This window comes from Larus michahellis, chromosome 1 (genome assembly GCF_964199755.1).
Source record: "Larus michahellis chromosome 1, bLarMic1.1, whole genome shotgun sequence".
NCBI classification, from domain to species: domain Eukaryota; kingdom Metazoa; phylum Chordata; class Aves; order Charadriiformes; family Laridae; genus Larus; species Larus michahellis.
In genome coordinates this window covers 58,074,111-58,093,620 of record NC_133896.1, presented here as the reverse complement: position 1 = coordinate 58,093,620, position 19,510 = coordinate 58,074,111, and the positions used below count along the sequence as shown (strand labels likewise).

At 44.4% G+C, this 19,510-nt stretch overlaps 1 protein-coding gene across 1 annotated transcript; it reads left to right on the top strand.

The window, feature by feature from the left end:
* Positions 1–9,865: 9,865 nt before the first annotated feature.
* Positions 9,866–18,904, top strand: RASD2 (RASD family member 2). Its single transcript, XM_074580288.1, has 3 exons — positions 9,866–10,613; positions 14,610–14,889; positions 16,580–18,904. Exons 2-3 carry the CDS (start codon positions 14,619–14,621, stop codon positions 17,107–17,109), a joined length of 801 nt encoding a protein of 266 aa, XP_074436389.1. The 5' UTR covers positions 9,866–10,613; positions 14,610–14,618; the 3' UTR covers positions 17,110–18,904.
* Positions 18,905–19,510: the final 606 nt, after the last annotated feature.

Sequence of the window (19,510 nt, the reverse complement as noted above, 5' to 3'; positions counted from 1 at the left end):
AACGTTAATATCTGGGTAGCCAAGGCTTTTTGCTTATGTGGCAGCTCTGTAGGAAGTCCTCGCACCTCCAACCAGGTGCTAATGGGACACTGAAGGTGTTCGTAGCTATGTCAATACTGCCTCGCCAAGCATTTTGAAGTATGAGTCACCTCTTCCCAAATCATGAGGCTGGCTTGCAAATTATTAATATTTATTTTCTGACTGAAAATAGGAATAACCTGCCTTTACTTCCAAGCCTTTGAATATGTAGGGTTAATTCAAATGATGCTTACCAAATTTCCTCTGCAAACTTTGGTTTGTCGTCTTTATGTTGTTTTCAGTGCTTTGAAATAAAAAAACTGACTTTTTTTTTGTCTCATCACACAGATCCAAATCCAGGAGGACTTGATTCTCTTCAGCAGTTAGATTTACTGTAAAATCACAAGGATTTGCACTCATTATTGAGCAGCCATATGCTCGGCTCCGTGCAGTGCCCTTTTTGCACCCCTGACCAAGCTGCCTATCTGTCCACTTTAAAGCTCTCCCTGCTGGCAAGAGTTTACATTAGCTTAGATAGAGCAAGGACATTAGATTTATTCTCTATTTGCCCTTTTCAGTATTCTCAAATAAAATTTGTCTAGCATGATAGCTACAGTTGCTAGTGGTGTCTAAAAACCTCATAACGGAGGATTCAATGAGCCAAGATGAAAGCAGATCTCCAATGAACCCTATTAACATATACTGGAAGACCCTCTTGGAGGTTCATTCTGCAAACAAAACCTTTGGCTTCTCTTCACCTTTCCCCTTTGCTTATAGGGGAACGACGGAAGAGTTGCTTAACTGTTCACCTGAAAATGCTTAGTGCCTAAAATCTCCACACTTCCTATCAGCAAAATGCTGTTCTACACCCTATTCATCTTGTCCCTGGAGCTGCACGATTGCATTTTTGTGGTGCAGGCCTAGAGCACAGGGTTTTGTAAGGCTGGGCTACAGCATAGCAGCCAGAGGCTCATACATCCTATTTTTTGTAGTGCACTGTGTACCTGATGCACCCTTGGTTGGCTGCTGGTGGTGGGAAAAAGCACTGAGCCAGTAACCTCTCTCAGGGCATGCTCTGATGGGTGATGGATGGGATGAGGGGTGCTTTGGAGGCTTCCGCTGCTGCTCAAAAACTTGTGAAGCCTCCAGAAGGAAACGCAAAGCAAGGGGGAGGCTTTGGGGAAAGCACAAAGCACTGGCAGATTGCTGATTTCTGCTTAACTACCAAGGATGCAAAGTGTTGGTCGAGGAGGCTTTGCATGCGAGAGGAGGGAAGTGCCCTTTCGCGCCTTCCCAACCTGCTCGTGGTTGCATAAGCCTGAAAGCACAGAGCCTGAGGTTGCTATGCCAACTTGTGTCCCTAATTCCTCCCATCTATCTCCACGTCTGAACAACGCCGTGGGCCTGAAGGAGTGAGAGCCCACCCTGGAACGATCCACTGGCTCACAAGGCTTTGCTCCATCAGTGGAGCAGGCTGAAGGAGGTGTGTGTACCCGGGGCCCTTGTGCTACCGGCGAGGGACTGCACCAGAGCGACTGGTTTGTGGCACTTCTGCTTTGTTATCCCGAGTGCTTTACCTTCACTGCTGAATTTGGTTTCCAGTCCTCACTGGCAGCACTGAGCCTGTGCTGTCACTCATCAAAGGAATCACAAGTGCAGCATGAGTCTGTATGCCTGGTTTCCTTTCTCTAGCATTAAAATAGCGTAAAGTGCCTTTCAAAGACACGGAGAAGGAGGAATCGCTATTTCCGGGTGCTTACATAAACTGTCTTCAAGTGCAAAAGTGAAAAACATTCAACTCCTTATGTTCTTCCCCTTCCCCCTCCCCTAAGAAGGGCACTATATAGAATTATGCTGTATGGCAAAAGGGTCAAATCCTTGAAGGAGAACAAAAATGCAAGGTGGCTTAGGACTGTACCGCATGGAAGAGGCTCGCAGAAGAAGCAGCTGTGAGATTTTGCGTCTTTTCCTAATTAGTAGTAATTTCCAGCAATGAACAAAATCTTATGGTTATCCCCTTCCCTTTCTTTGTTCAACCCTCCACATAAATCACAGACCCTTTTCTCTACACTCCAGCACTACCAGGAGTGGGAATCCTGATGGGTTAGTTTGCCAGTAATTAAATTTGTCCCTTCTGTTCATTTCACAGATGCAGTTGCCCTCTGCTTCGAAGCAAAGTGCAGGTCAGAGCCAATGGGAGCCTTTAATAATCTCATAGTCTCATCCGGCGCTGAAGGCGGAAAGTTTTCTTGCTAATTGGACTGTTGTAAAAAAATCTGAAGAGGAACAAGCTCCTCTGGTCAGAGGGAGGCTGGGATCACACAGAGCCATAGAGAAGGTAATAGATAAATTTATACTCCTGTACACGTCCTCCAAGCCTTCGGCCAGAACAAACACGTAGAAAACGCCTCAGGTCTGATTTCCTTTGACTCAGCAGCTTGCTTTGCCATTTACACCAGAGTAAAAGCCACTTTGATAGGCTTTCATGTCAGAACGATAGCTTTTTACACCACTAAAACTGGGGTGCCAGGCTCGCGCAGCCTGAGCAGAGGAAACAGGCATGTGGCAAGGAAAAGCTGCCGTTGCCCTACGGCTTCTGCTGGGCAGGGCATCGGGGCACAGGCCCAGGGTGGATCTCCCCAGCCTTGAAATCCTGCCCCTGAGGAAGCAGGCAGTAGCTCTGCTGGCTCCATACACACAAGAACTGCTTGTAGCTGTCACTGAAAAAATCTGAATCTTCTCAATTCCAGATCATCAGACAGATTCGCAGGCAGAGAAACCAGGCTGGTTCAGGAAAATTCTCCAGTTTCACATTAAATAAAGGGACCCATTCAAATTTGGTCCCTGTCAGTACATATGTGCAAATACAGAAGCTTTAGTCAGAGCTCCGATTTTTTAGTTAAATAATAACATGCTAGTCGTTTCTGCCGCAGAGAAAGACCTGACCCTGCAACACCCTGAGGGCTTCTTTCCTCTTATCTAGTTTGTTTTAATCTTGCAGTTTTTCAGTCTGTTTCATGACTTTGAGGATCTGACGTATATTTGTGGAGAGATTGTAGCAGGCGACGCTGTCCTCTAAAAACTGGGCCAAAGGGGTTTTGTGCTCTGGTTCCTTTCAAGGATGCAGATAAGGTTATTGACATGTCCATCAACTATACTTCCCTGGAAGGTTTTGGTACTCTGCAGCGAGCGTTTGTTATACATTCACGTCTGTGTGCTGTGTCACCTCCTGGCCATACAGCTGATGCCCAGGACTGGGGGCGAGGAGATGAGGACTCGATTTCCAGTCCTGCAGCCTGCAGGCTATTATTTTCGTGACCCTTAGCAGACAGATACAACTCATTCTGGTCATGCTCCAAACTGGCCAAAAGCTATACAGTCCCTCAACAGCGCCGATTAACTCATGCTCAACAGCTCATTAGCGATGGCTGCTCAGTTTCCAGATAGTTTGGAGAGTGGGAAGAGGGAGCTTATGTCTGGAGAGGCTCACCCTGAGTCACCTGTATGCACATTCAGTTTTTCCATTTGTAAACTGATAAAATATTTATGTTCCTGCTCCACAGGAGGGACTGAGCCTAGCTTCCTAGGTATTTGCAGAATGTGTGAAGGTATTAGCAAAAAAGTTACACTAAGAGTACAGAGTATTACCATTATTATTGTAATGGTTTTCACTTTGGATCCTGAGTAGATGATTGCAGTCCTCTGAGAGGGGGAACCAGAACAAGAACAAAAAGAAATCTTAAAGATCAATCTGTCATTCTCACCTGATCTTCCTTCTGGAATGATTACCATTCACTAGCTTGCTTTGATTATAAATAAAGGTGTATAATATCTCACAAATCAAAGGAATGAAGCATTTTTCAGTCCCCCAAATTTCCTTATTTTCTTAATGAAAGGAACAGTAAAAAAAGAACAAGTGCTGTAATTGCCCAGGGTCTGGCATAGCACTGGTCCTTTAGATAGAGGAGAGCAGAGAGGCAGTTAACCCAGTAGGAGGACACAGTGCCCTAATTCACACTGATCATCACCATGCTGCTGTTGTTCCTGTAAGCAACCATAGTGAAACCAAGTGCCAAATAAAACCCACACAGAATCATGCAGATGTAGAGCCAGAGACACCATGAATCTTCAGAGTGGCAACCCAAGAAGATCACTTCGTCGCAGACAGCGTTGGTGCTTAGGATCTGGCTCCAGGAAGACAACCAAGGGAACCATTTGAGCGATGATCTTGAGGTTGTGCAGTCCACTCACACGGCTTCAGGGAGCAGCAGTGGATTTAGAGAAGCCTGTCTCCCAGGCATAAAAAGATAACAGTGTTGGCAGAGTTCTGCTAGAAAGACGTACCTGTAAAGATCATCAATTTTTACGGGTGAATTTTCCTCTGTTGTCTGGAGGCACAGGTATAGATGGAAGGTGTTGGTGGAGTATGAATGAATGTGAGAAACCAGATCCCTAGAGAAGCAATTTTTTTGCACTCAACAGCTTGCAAGGCAAGGAGGGCTTCTGAATGGGAGTGTTTATATGGACCCAGCTGATCCCATATACAACGGCCAGACCCAGCCATTGTGACGGCTACTTTTTAATGGAGACCAAAATAGAACAGCTGGTCACAGGCAGCAGCATGTGTGCAGCAGAGAGCTCTGGCTTGTCAGTCTCCATTTCATGCATTTTTCATGTATCTCCACTTGTTCCTACACCATTTGTTTTGTCTTTTTTTCAGCTGTATCTAATGAGTCTTCATTGTGCTTTTGATCAGAGATTTTTCTGTGAAGACTTACAGGGCTCTCCTCCCCAGTCGTCTTCATCTTCTCCCAGCTCCTCCTTCCCCTCTGTTCTCCTTAGTTGTTCATATTCCCATCACAGCTAAAAATCTTCCAGAGACAATCATCAGCCCTGGTAAGAGGGTCAGAACGGATTGTAAAAGAGGACAAGTAAGGGTGTATTTTGGGGAGGCAAGTAACAGCAGTGGGGACACGGTTATAGAGATGGCCCAAAAGGGATCATTTCCCTCTCTCTCTTTCGTAAGCGCTGGAGTAGTGTCATCCAGAGGAGAGCTTTGGGGGACCTTTTGAATAAACCCCTTCCTACCATCATCGTTCAGCAGGAGGGACGCGCGTTGGCTCCCTCCCAGGTGTGCAGTTATCTGCCTGGACGCAGGGTCTGGGAGCAGATAGGGAAATAAATGGGATGCTGATCAGAGACTGAAAGTCGTGATGTGGATACCTACACCCACTCCTTCCTGAAGGGCTGACACAGCACTCCGTACTCACTGTCAGGTGAGGGCATGACTTGTCCTTCCTCTCCGGCAGGATCACAGGCTACACAGGATGAATGTCATGGGGGTCGCTTTTCCTCCATTAGGGCCTGGGAGACTAAACCAACCCCCCTTGGTATTCACTGAGGGCAAAGAAATTAATTGTACGCTTTGGGGTATTTTCCCCATGTTCTAACCCAAAGCTTTTTTGAATTATGGGGGGGGGGGGGTTAAGCCTTAATTTTACTTCTTGGTGATTTTACAGAGACAGGAAAAGTTTTAAAAAGTTTCAACAATGGAATAAAAATGAAAGGGTGCATGCATGTCTGGTGAGGAAATCTGGACATGCTGTGTCAGTGGCAAAAGGAAAGGAGGGGGACTAGAAATGCAGTCTTTTCTCAAAAATATTTCATTAAAATGTAATTAAAAAAAATGATTCACAGCAAATGCAGGAAATAAGAGGTAATTTAGATGTTTTTCACAGCTAAGCAATGCTTTTCCACTTTGCAGGGATTTCAGTAAATATTATTAACCCATTTTCCACCCTGGGACATTGAGAAATTAGTCATACACAAATTCTGTGACAGGACCAGGAATATAAGTCAGACCACCATTTTCTCAAATGTATGCCTTCTTTAGCTGTATTCTCCCAAGTACGACTATTCTCGCTTGCAACTGATGATCATTACTTACTTTCCCTGTCACTCTAACACCCTTGGAGAGCCCTCCACTAAGTTTAAATGCCTGGGGAGCACAGGTGATGCAGGGGCAGTCATACTTGTGGCTGCTCATCTACTTGGTGTTTAGAATGTGATTTGGTACCAGCACTTTACTGACTCCTGAACACTAGCTTTTCAGGATTGCTTGAAAGGCGGGGCACCAAGCAGGAGAAATGAATGTGGGAGGGAGGGAGGGAAGGTGAGGGGGTGGAAAATGAGCTTGCTTTTCTGAATAATGAGGGAAGTGAAAATGAATGGGAAAATCGAGAGAAAAGCTGGTTTAAATATTTAATCTCTGTTGCATTTGCTTTTGAAGAGGAGACAAAAGCCTTGGAACATCTTTTGTCTTGAACTAATTCTGACCAGAGCTGAACAGCGTGTGATTGTCACTTCTGTCATTTGCCTTAAGGTGGAGAGAAACAGATTGGTCCTGCTGCATCAGCCCATCACATGAGTCTTCATCTCCAGCCACGGCCAGTACCTGGAGCTGCAGAAGGTACTTGTGACAGTGATACCCCACGAAGGTATGTGACAGGGCCCCACGAGCCCATGCTGACCAAGATCTTGGTGCCAGGGTGGTCAGTGTGCATACCGCCTGCGAGCTGCATGTTTCTTTGGAGAAGAGGAAGCTCCTCTGATGGGTCTGAGGCGCAGTTGCTCACTCGTGTGTCCCACAATATAGCAAGTCACTTCACTTTAGACCTTCACCGCCGTTTGGAGCTAGGTGGTTCGTGCAACACAACAGCAGTATTTTCCTCTTCTCTCTCTCCATTCCTCTATATAAGTTTCTACCCAGCCTCTCCCTGCAACATTTCTCTTCCCCTTCCTTTGACTTGCCCTCTCAAGTCCTTCCTCTATGCTCACTCACAGTCTAGTCAACACCAAAATAAGCACAGCGTGTGTCATTACTGTGGTGGACTGTCTTGAGCACCATCCACAGCTGCACCATCAGCAGCACCTTCCGCAGATGGGGCAGCCCCACGGATGAGCCGACATGACCCACACGCCAGCCTCAGAGACAACAGCTATATGTGCTGATGAGCCGCTGCATCATGGAGGTCCTTTGCTTTCAGTCAGTCCTGCATAAACCGTGTTGCTCAGTTGATGTAACTCATCTGCTGCACATTCAGTTTCTCCTGTCTCTCACACTGGACACAGAGACTTGAGGACTGCACCACAAGCCTTGGCCAGTGTCAGCCAGCAAAGCAAGCGCAGCCCTTCATAGCCGTGGTGCTTCTCTGCAGCCGCAGCCTGACATCCTCTGAGACAGCCTTAGCCAGATAAAAACCTCATTTAGGCTTTCTTTATAGACTGGAAGAGTAGGAGGGGAAAATGCCTCCAGAGAGTCATTCATTGTAAGCCTGGCTTTTAAATTGGTAAATATCTGTAAGCTTTAAGAAAGGCTGATGGTCTCTGACTAACCAGAGGAAACTGCTGAGACTGGGAACTTTTTCTCTTGTTTTGGCAGGGGCCTTGTCTCTCTGATCCACTTTTTCCCTTAATAAGCCTAAAAGCAAAGAGGTGCTGCCATCCCTACTTCTCAGATGGGGGCAAATAAAACGTGGCTTCTCCACCAGAGCCCCTCAGGACGTTATTGGAAAAGCAGGGAATTTTGAGCTCTGGTCTCCTGAGCCCTGACGGAAGGCATGAAAGCTCAGCTTTTTGTCAAATCCTAAACTGGGAGCACACCAGAAAAATTGTAGCAAAAAAAAAAAAACAGCCCCAAAAACTACAGCAGCATCTCTCGAGCCTCTGAAGACTCATAGCTAGCAATTATCTTTCAAAGGCTTACTTCAAAAGTAATTTATTATTTTATTAGCTGTTTGCTGAGAGATCAAATAAATCCAAGGTGCCTAGTCAAGTATGCTCCTAATTAATTTTGATAGGGATTCTACTGGCTAGTTTCAATGCTGTAGAAGACAGTTGAGTGGGAGTGTGGGCTTGGTGAAGCCAGCTAGGCAAGAGTTTTACATTTGGTTTACAAAAGAACTTGAGTAGGCTGAGATTCCAGGCTGATGAGATGCTCTCCACCATGACTACACTCCCTCTTTTTTGGCAGAGAACTCGTACTCTCGATGTGTGAGCTATAGGGATGAAATATGAGTTTATTCTCTGTAGTAATACAGGACTTGACTTCTTCGCTGATTTTTGCAGCAGTTCCTCCCATGGAAATAATACCAGGGTGCTGGTCACTCTGTTTGGATCTAAGCTACACAAATTGTTGACTAGATGCCAAAGATGGTAGCTTTTGGTCCAAGCTTGATCTGACCCAATGACTTGGGAAAGGAAAGCATCACATCTTATTTCAAAAATTTGTCTGAGCCATAAAAATACTCCTTTACTTTTTGCCAGAGAAGACTCAGGAGCTGACAAAGGAGTCCTGGTACTGTGGTCTAAAAACAGCTGAGTTCAGGTCATGATCCATTACCAATTCACTACCCTGGAGGAAGCCAGCAGGGTTCCAATGGTGCTGTGCAAGCAGCGCTCTTCCTTCCCAAATTTAAAGTTGTCTGCATTAGGAGGAAGCTTCCCAAATTCGATCAATGGTGTTTTGCCTTTGTGTTAGCCTGGAAGCCCCAAATCCAACTCCTGCTCAGGCCTGACCTTAGTGGCAGCCTCTTGCAGAGAGTTAGAGCAGGGCCCAGCTCATAGGCTGTGTGGTGGCCTTCAAAGTTCATCAGCACAGAGATATAAAAGCTTGTCGGACCGTGTGCCTGCAACAGCTACGACACCCTCCTCAAGGGCTGCTGATGGCTGCTGTGCAGCCCCAGGAGCACAGGCGTTATTCTGAGGGTGAAAACAGAAACCTCGTCATACTCAGAGGAGAAGGAGGAGAAAAAGCAAAGCATTTCAGGAATTCCTCAAAAGCTGCAGGAATTGATGGGGAGTTCTGGAGATGAAACACACAAGGTAGTTGGAGGAATCTTTGTGTTCAACAAAGAGTAAACTTGCTCAAAGAAAAAAAGAGAAACTGTGAGAGACCTGAAACTATATTTGTACTTGGAAGATTGTGCCTCCCTTCCATTTTCTTACTGTCAAAATATCTAGAAAATCTCAAAGTATTTTTCTTCCTCTTTTTTTTCCCCCTTTGTTTAGGAGTTTTAAGTGGGAAATGCTGAAATATTAATTTCAAATCCTTCAAAATCCATCTTTTTGACAGCTTTTAAAATAGACTTGTAGAACTAAATTATTACTTCAGCTCAAAAAGGAGAAAAAATACAGTCAATAAACAGTGAAATAAACTGCAAACAAGATTTTTCACTCAGGGTTGAACAAACTCCTTGAATGCACTCTGATTTTTCTTTGTTTCTCTTCCGCTTCTGACCCTCGGTCCCCAACACTTTCAGTTTGTTTGATCTTTTTTTAACATTTTTATTACTCGGCTCTAGTTCAGTTTTTCATTTATTCAAATATTAATGAAAGAACAGCAGTTACACATTATTCTTATTTTTTAATCAAACCAACCAATAATCCTAATGTAACGTCTTCGAGGTTGAGGGAATAGGAGAAAGTATGACATACAGCAAAAGAATTACAGGAATTACAGACAGAAAGCCCCTACTTGGAAAATGAATCAGTCCACTTCTGTCTAGAGGAAAAGATCAGCATGGAAGTATAGAGCCTATAGAAACAGCTTATGAATTTACAACATGCAAAGTAAGTGAAGTCTCTGTGTGTCTCATTCACATACGCTAACTCATTCCCCACACATGCATACATACAGGTCTCTGGTGGAAAGAAGGGGCATGTGCAGCCTGCAATGCATATGAACTTTCTGTTTAGAAGAAAAAAGAAAAGATTTTTTTCAATAGGCACAAAATCCCACCCTCTCAGCACCCCTCCTTCCCCTGTGTCTGACACTGACTTCGAGGGAGGAGTTGAGCCAATTATCTGCGAGTCCTACAGAAGGAAAATCTGCAATTTGCCAGTAGTTGTGAGAGCGAGAGGGAGAAAGACAGGGAGGGAAGAAGAAAGACTTAATTGGCGAATGTAAAGAAAAGCCCCTTCTGCCCTGGAAAGACAATATTTTAAGGCAAATCTCGGATGAGAAGAAAAGCTTGGGGGGGGGGGTTATGCCAGGCGAGACCTGGGGAAGCATAGGTTCACCATAGACAACTTCCATGCCCCCACTGATTTTTCCCCATAGGGTCTGAGGTGGCGTCGAAGCAGGGTGGGCCAGACGGATGCACCCACGATCCTGCACGACTAGGTGTCATTCCGGAGACCCTTTCTCCCCAGCAGAGCCTACGAAGCACAACTTGCAAGAAAAGCCAGTGGGGGTGGAAGAGACTCTGCCACTCTTTCTCTCGAACTGAGGCTGTGGGGAGAAGAGCTCATCTCACCAAAGGGAAAAGCTACCACTGGTTCCGAGACCTTTCTCCAGCCCATGTCGGTCGCCTGATCCAGTACCTACCATCCATGGGGGAACGCCCTCTGGAGCCCTGCAGTCCTTCCCCATCCTGCTAAGTTCTCGGGAAATACTGGTGAAGAACCGAGCCCAGAGCAAGCAACGTGGGATCCACAGAACAACAGCCTTTTACAGCAGCAGCCGCCTCTGATTAAAATTATCAGCTTCATCGGACTGCACCAAGACCCAGGACTGGTCCTCCAAGGAAAGAGAGGTAAGAAAGCAGCATAGAGTTTAGGTTGAAAGTAGGAAACAATCATCCCACAGGAGTGATTGTGGTGTGCATGAAAATTACAGGGATACTAGTAGTGATTAACCAGTGACAGTTCTGTTATGCATGATACAGTTTGTGTCTGCTTACGTGCTTTTTAGCTGGATGCAATGAATTACATTGGGATGGCAAAAAAGATACTCAAACAGTAGCTGAAGACCAAGGAGTGCAAGAGAGGTAGTTCAGAAGTCTGTTTGTGGATGGGGAGTGGCAGGGAGAACACCCCTGGATGGAAGGATAGAAAACTAAGGTGCAAAAGCTCTAGGCAGGTTGCATGAAGGATATCTTCCTTAGATATCTCTCTCTGAGAATTTGTCAGCACTTCACTGGAATTCAGACAAGTGCTCTTCGGAACATGCAAAAGCAGGTGCATTGTCACTCACTCCAATGTCTGCCTATGAAACAAGCAGCGGTTGTTAGCAGGTAGAAGACAACACAGGGAGTCAAAAGAAAAGGGGCTTAATTTTGGACAGCTGTTTCAGCTCTCTCTGGGTGTATGAGCCTTTCCCTTTATTAAGTGGAGAAAATACTCATTGGATATGTTTCTGTGACATTTTGAAATCCCTGTGTTGTACCAATATAAAATACTTCTGTAAAGTTTCTAGCATCAAGCTAGTGCATAAAGTAGATGGTACTATTGGGAATTAATCTATGCTTAAGCATTTAATAAACTGGAAGGAAAAGATGTAGATTAAAGCCAGCTGGAGGTTGTTTGTCTCCTCTTTCTCTTCTGATTGATTTTGCTTTATTTAGTACATGAACATGTGGTCTCTTTCTGTTTCCTTTCTTCTGCCTTTAATCTTTTTCAATGTATGAGTCCCTGTGCTCCCCCTCACCCCTGGGTGTGAAGGCTGAAGTTTCATTCCTTTTCTGAGGAGGAAATAAGACAGATTGTATTGAACTGGAGAAAAAACAGAGGGGGGGATAAGAAGAGAGAGCACAAAACAGAAATATAAGCTCACAGTTCAATGGCATGCTCTGAGTCAGGTTTGCAGCAGAGGTGATGAGATGAGTAGCAGCTCCATGAATCAAAGTGCTGAAAAGCATCTTTTGACTCCATGTGAAATGAAATGCAGTTAGGAAAGCACAAAAGTCCTCTTCACTGAATGCCTTGACAGGTAGAACAAGGACATCATAAAGTGACTATTTAATACATTAAAATCTGCGTGTCCTCACACCTCTTCTTCCCCTTCAGCGCATCTGCATCCTTGGGGCAAAGCATCCTGAAATTAGCACATGCCTGCATATAGGATTTTGCCTTTGACAGGGGTGGGAGGCAGTGTGATTTAATGACCAGAGATGCAGGGTGAGGAAAGGTGGAAAGGAGAAAGAGTTTGCAAGGTAGGAGTCCTGGAGGTTGCTCATGCTTCCCATTTGTTTTACCTTGGATGGTTCCTCGGCTTCCCTGTGCTTTACTCTACCCATCTGTGGGTACCTGTGGCAGCAATCCCTTCTCCAAGCTGTTCAGTGTACTGAGGTCCAAAGCGGTGGAATTCATTTCAAGGTAGAGGACAGAAGTGCCTCTTGCACTAAAAGCGCAAAAATAACCCGCCAAGCAGCTGCAGTGACACAGTCCGTTTCCTTTGCTGTGTGATGGGAGTTTCTCTAATCACCAGCAGCTCAGTGGTTACCTGTCAGTCAGCAGTATAATTTGTAGGATTTTGGATTGTAAAGCTGCTGGCCAGGATCAGGACCCCAGAGTGCATGTTCTGTACAGGACATATAAGGCATTTGCTTAAAAAGCATAACTGTGCTCGGTCCCAGATGCTGCTGCACCAAGTTGTACGAAACCGATCTCCAGCAAGTGTGAACCAACACAGTCCACTTGCCCTCATGCAGCTACACTGGTCCATCCTAGCCTGAAAACCTGACTCATTTCTAAACACTGAACCCAGGCTGTAGAGCAGTTTGCAGTTTTTCTCACAAAATTGATCTCCCTGCTTTTCTCTGCCAGCTAAACAAAGCCTAAAAGGGTAAAAGGAAGCATCCCAAAGCAGCTCTGTCGTCATTTGTCTGTCCATGAATGCAAGACACTATTGAACTGGCCATGTAGGAAAGGGAAGAGCCAGTGTATGTGGCAGTGTTGTTTCAGAGATTGAATTTGGTGTTTCTGCACTGTTGGAGATGGGTCCTTTTCTAAATGAAACCCAGAGTCCAGTCCAAGTACCAGGTGTGCTCCTTGCTGTCATTCCTGCCACAGCAATCCCAATAGTACCATAACTCTGCATGTGTGTGTCCATCCAAAGTTATGTTCTCACATTACTGTCTGGCTCTAATATTATGCTGTCCTGCCCACTGAATATAATTTGGAGTGTAAGCTACTCTGAGGAAAGCATTGCATTTTCTTCTGTGCTTTAGATAGGGCTGAATGTGCTGTTAGCGAGCAGCAAATTATAGCAGTAAAAATAAATAGTAGTGTTTTGCTGTTGCCTTGGGCTATAGCACAGCGCTTGTAATGATGCTGGATCAGAATTCCAGAGACTTCTTTATTTAGCAGTGACCGTATCTTCACTGCTGTTTTGGTGCTTAGCACATGTTAAAGAAAGTAAAAGATTTTAAGCTTTTGACTGAGATGTCAGCTACATAAAATCTTAGGAGATAAAATTCACTTGAGGGAAAGATAGGAATCCAGATCTGGACCCAGAAATGATCTTTCAGTGTACATAAAGTACTTGCGTTGTAATATTAAATAAACAACACCTAAGTTAAATAAACGTCACAGTGGGTACTTGATTATTCTTTAATAAGATAACCAAAATAAATGCTGTCAAAAATGTGCCTTCTTTGCTCTAACAGTTAGCTTTCCCCACAAAGGGGTTATATTTTTCCTTTCAGCACACAATTCATTTGAACTGGTACATGAAAAATGTCTGAGCAACACTCTTTTTTTTTTTTTTTTCTATCAAAGTATCTGAGTGCCATGTCAAATGCAGTCTCCGAAGTCTCGAGACTGACTTTCATTGTCAGGAGTTGGAAATCTTGTCTAATAGTTACTTAAGATGGCTGTCCATCTTTTCTCCTGCTTGTATTTAGCACCCGCAAAGACTGTGACACCCCCACCAGCTGTGTATGTATAAAGACTGAAATTCCTACGAAATCTACATTTCTGCAGCTCCATCCACTGCCAGCCATTCTGCTGCAATGCTGATAGTTTGTCGATAGGGAGTTCCCACATTATCAGTCCAAACAGCAAGATTAAAATCTGGTTTCTTAAAGGTCACTGAAGGCACAGATTTAAGATTCATCAGCCAGTGCTATTTTGTGGCTCAAATTCCCTGTATCAGCAATGAAGGTTGTATGGACCAGGTATTTAAAGTTACTGGGATGTCTAGCTTGCACTGATGTCAGGCATGATTCTTGGTTCTGTCTGACTTTTGGCTGATCTCAGAAAATGAGTATTGGGTGCAGCTCCTATTCAGGCAACCAAGCAAAGCGGTCTGTGTCCTAAAGGCAGCTGCAAGGGATGCAGTATATTGGGAAATCTGACCTCTGTGTTTATGTATCTAAACGAGAACCAAGTTCTACTGAAAAATCTGGTAATGTCTAAGTGACGCAGATGGTGGGAAGGAACCTGGTGTCTAAGTTGAAGTACAGCTGATAAAATTAGCCCTTAATGTTTAAATGAAATAGCAAATTACAATTCAAGACCATGCTATTTTCATTGTAAATGCCCTCACTTGTACATGACTTTAGAAGAAGAAAGAAAGGGGAAAAAACCACACCAACCAACAACAACAACAAAAAAAACCCACTCTCTGGAAATGAGACTGAAAAAAATTAAGCCATTTCCAGTGAAAAGATTTCTGTATGAACCATTGATATACTAACCAGGACTGTGCTCCAGAGCACTCTTTGACAAGCTTGTGGCAAGGAGCTGACCTATTCCATCCTCCATCTAATTTCTGGTCTTTCCTCCCGCTCTGCTGTTTCCTCTTTCAGGACTGAGCAATGATGAAGACCATGTCTGGTGGAAACTGCAACCTGAATGTGCCAGCCAAGAACTCATACCGCATGGTAGTGCTGGGAGCCTCCAGGGTGGGGAAAAGTTCCATTGTCTCACGCTTTCTCAATGGCCGGTTTGAGGACCAGTACACTCCCACCATTGAGGACTTTCACCGCAAGGTCTACAACATCCGGGGAGACATGTATCAGCTGGATATCCTGGACACCTCCGGGAATCACCCTTTCCCTGCCATGAGGAGGCTTTCCATCCTGACAGGTGAGAAAGTTGGGGAAAGTTTGCAGATGGGGAATGGTGGGTGAACGATCATAATGACAGACATTGGCTTGAAAACTGTAGCCTCATATGACTGTTTCTGAGGGATAAGATGCATTTGGGAGGTAGCTAAAGAAACTGCATGATTTTGTTGCAACATGCACTTCTCTAGAGAGATATTTCCTGGACAGGACGCTCCAGGCACTATAGGGAATGCATTAGCCCCTGGGTGAAAGTCCAAAATTGAGATTTCCCCCTGGTATAATTACCTCCTACCTTCCCCTCTTGCTCCATATTTTTTTATTGCAGCCACAAATAAATGGTATAAAAGGCAGCAAGGGGCAAAATAAGCATGCCACTATAAGACACAAGCAGTGAAAAACAAATGTAAAATGCACCGGAAGGGAATTCAAAATAAGAAAATTTCAAAAATTTATTTTCCCTAAAGTTTCCAGCCTGATTCCATTGATTTGATATTCCAGTAAAAACACAGCTCTACTTTTACTCTTTCTCCTTAGTATACGGTTAATCAATATGGTATATGGCTGAGGTGGTGGGGTCTCCGTCTCTGGAGACATTCAAAACCTGCCTGGACGTGTTCCTGTGCAACCTGCTCTAGGTGACCCTGCTCTGGCAGGGGGGTTGGACCAGATGATCTCCAGAGGTCCCTTCCAACCCTATGATTCTGTGATTCTGTGAAATGAATTAAAGAGTAGAAATGGAAAATGGTGGGCTTATTTTGTGTTCTTATTGTTAAGCAATTCCTGTTGTGAGCTAAACTGTATTCTCTAACTGTGAAAGTGACAGTGGAGAAATATTGAGCCACAGCTTCCAACAAACCTACTTTCTGGTTTTGCTATCTGCCCTTCGTAGCTAGCCAGTGAAACATGTTGTTCACATCTGACCAGGCTAGCGTCCACATTCAGTGAGGTCCTAGGGACAATTTCTGGGATGCAGATGTGAGCTTTTGTCCCCAAAAGCTCTTTCAGCTTGTTCCACGTGAATGTCATTCAACAGGCAATGATTTGCATTATTTTATATTTGCAAAAGGAATTGTAAGTCAGGAAATGTCAAAAGGAAATGCCAGGGGATCTGTGTCATTTATGTATTTCTTTTTTTCCATGGTCTGTTTCTCTTGAGTAAATGAAATGACAGCAGAGCACTGCACATTGGGAAACCTCTCATTCATGACTTAGGCGTTCGGGACTAGCTGTAAATCTTCAGTTCAGATGTTGTTTCTTGTATTGTATAATCAAAAGGTCAAGGCTGAGTGGCTACTAGCTCTCCATTCTTCCTCGTGTCAGAACAGGCTCTTTTACACAGAGATATAAACAAAAGGAAGAAAAAATATAAGCAAGGCAGCAGAGCTGAGATAGAAACATGTTTACAAAATAGAGTACAAATGGGCAATAACTTGCAAGTCCAGTGCAAGTGAGGAGCACACAATTGGATATGGCTGAAGTAACACCACAGCCAAAAGCCTTTTCCATAGCACTACAGAAAGGAATGGGGAGTTGAATTACAAGAACTGGAACTAAAGTACAGCTTAATAAACAGGTTGAAAAGGACCAAACAAACAAAAAAAAAAGGAGGGGGGAAGATATGGCAAATAAACCTATTGCTTTTTGAAAATTAGCTCCTCTGACACAGCTTGCAACCAACAAGCCTTTACAATATGCTTTTTTAATTGCAGGGGATGTTTTCATCCTGGTATTTAGCTTGGACAACAGAGAATCTTTTGATGAGGTCAAAAGGCTCCAGAAACAGATCCTTGAGGTCAAATCCTGCCTGAAGAACAAGACCAAGGAATCAGCTGACCTCCCCATGGTGATCTGCGGCAACAAAAATGATCACAGTGAAATCTTCCGCAAGGTACGCTCAGATGAAGGTGAGGACCTTGTCTCCAGTGACGAAAACTGTGCTTACTTTGAAGTTTCAGCCAAGAAGAACACCAATGTAGATGAGATGTTCTACGTCCTCTTCAGCATGGCCAAGCTACCTCATGAGATGAGCCCTGCCCTCCACAGGAAAATCTCCATCCAGTATGGTGACACCTTCCAACAGAAATCCTTCCGGATGCGCCGAGTCAAGGACATGGATGCCTATGGCATGATCTCTCCCTTTGCTCGCCGGCCAAGTGTCAACAGTGACCTGAAGTATATCAAATCAAAAGTTCTCAGGGAAGGTCAGTCAAGGGAGAGAGAGAAATGCACAATCCAGTGAAAGGGGCTTGCACTTCCATCTGAAGTCATCATCCACATGCAGTGCCTTAAAGGAAAATGGTCTGTGGAAGCACAGAATGGGCTCATGGGTTCGTCGAGAAAACCCAACATGGAGAAAGGATAACTCTTCCTACAGATTCTGATGAGTCACGAATGTAAATAATATCTTCCTTGTAAACGACTGGGAAAAATCACAGGGCCTGAGATACGAGTGCATTTCTCTGTCTTTGTAATGTAGTTCCTCTTCATTCCCCTTTTTGTTTAAAGAATACAGACCTGAGAAGTAAAGAAGTTTCAACCTCATCCTTACAAAGAAAGTAGGCAAAAAATGCACAGAAGGCTTTAACAGCTACCCGGCATGCAGCTCTTGCTAAGAGAGAGGAAGTTACGTGTGTGCGTGTGTGTATCACTGTGTGTCTGTGTGTATGTGTGCATGCATGTGTGGAGCACTCCTTTAAAAAATGGGACTTGCATTTCAAAAGGCACCAGTCTTGCTGAGGTTTCCCAAGATTGGGAGTGGACTCTATATACAGACGCATGACTCTAACTCGCTTCTGGGGGGACCTGCAGTAAGAAGATCTTGATGTTTGCTGGGACAGTTATCATTTGACATCAACATGAATGTTGTTTTGTATTATAGATTTTATTTGGGATTTGTTTTTTTTATTGTCTGGGGGTGGGTTCTTAGCAAAATCAGGTGGCGAGTGCATTTGATATCAAAACAGTGTCTACTTTCTAGCAGTGAAAGGTGGTTTTCATCTGTAAAACTATATAATATGTACATTGATTGAAAGTGGATTTGTTCTGCAAGAAGCCAACACATTTGACTGCTTTGCAAGCTCAATGTGATATTGTTTCTCAAAGCAGCCACTCCAACTCTGAATACTGTGGTACAAATGCCACCCTTTGCCTTGCTGGCTGCCGAAGCAATGGTTCCTTCCTCTGCCTGTATCAGTCAAGACTGACCAGATTCATACGTTGGCTCAGACCACTTTGGAGGCAGGACTGGGTTTTCTTTCAAAATTAAGAACTGAACAGTTGTAGAGCCGGCTCCTTCATATTCCTTCTGAAACATGCCTCTAGTCATTTTGTTCATGGTTTTCCCTGTTGTCTGATAAAGGTTGCCTTGATGGAAACCTTTGCACTGCAGAAGTCCTTCAGAACAGAAGTTTTGAACTGGCTGTCCAAACAGGGCTGAACTGCCTGGCCAAATAAATCAGGGGCTGTATATTCACTTCTTCCCCTTCTCAGCCCAGTCCAGGCTTCCTTGTCTTCAGCTCTCTCCCTGTTCTGCTTCTGCCTTTGTTGTTCAATGTGCTCCTATATGCCCTCAAAGCCAAATATATTCTCTCAGATGTGAGCTTGCCACTCTTGCTGACTGGAATGAGGCGTGTGCACACATAACTGTGGGCAAAGCATGGCCCCAAGACTATACCACCAGTAGAGTATATACATTATATATACCTCAGAATGACCTTTAGGTTTCTTGTCCCTCCCTCACCCTCAAATTCTGTTCTTGGCTGTATCTGCCTTGCTGCATCCTGGGCAGAGCTGTGAGCTAGTTCATGCTATAATTTGACAGGAAACCAAGAATGATGGTTGTCTGTAAAAATTAGCCTCTGGGACCCAAAATCTCATATTCATTTATCAGCTCACCCTTCATTGGTACTGTATATTGACTGGTAAAATACACTGTTCTTTTATTCCTGTTGCCAGGGCAGCACTTTTCCGATCATGCCCCCCTCCCTATCTATAAATATGTACATTGTTTATGATTAAACCTGTTTTATTTATTAGCTGTGTCCTGATCCTTTTTCACTTCGTCCAAGAATAATGAGGAAGGTCCTATATTTTTATCGTGCCCGTGCAGCTAGGCAAGTGACCTGTGGGTTGAGAACCCTGATGACATCTCCAGTAAATTCTGGAAGAACCTTTTATGTCCTCCAGACACCAGGGGCTACACATTTGCCTGTTTGGAACAGAACTGTGTCTATAGCTACATATTTCTATCTATCTGAACATTGGCTTATATGCACAGATATCCTCACAAGCAGAAGCAGTCACTTACTCTTCCCCGTGCTGCCTCCAACACGAGAAGATAACCACTCTCTCCATGCACAGAGCTGGTGTGCTCATCCCTAGTGCAATTTAATGTGGTCTCTGCAGAGACATCACTGTTACTCTCAGCAGTCTCTCCATCTCACCATCTGTACCTCTCAACTCCGTGAGTCTTGGTTCCCCTGAGCACACGCCTACCTCCCTACAGATTCTCCACCCAAGTGCATGACTGCTGAGTGATCAGGCTCTGGGACTCATGTGCCACAGGGACACAGGGGGTTGAAGACAGAGTGAGAAGGGCATGCGCACTGGTCATAGGTTGGATTAAGGGGCTCCAGGAAGCT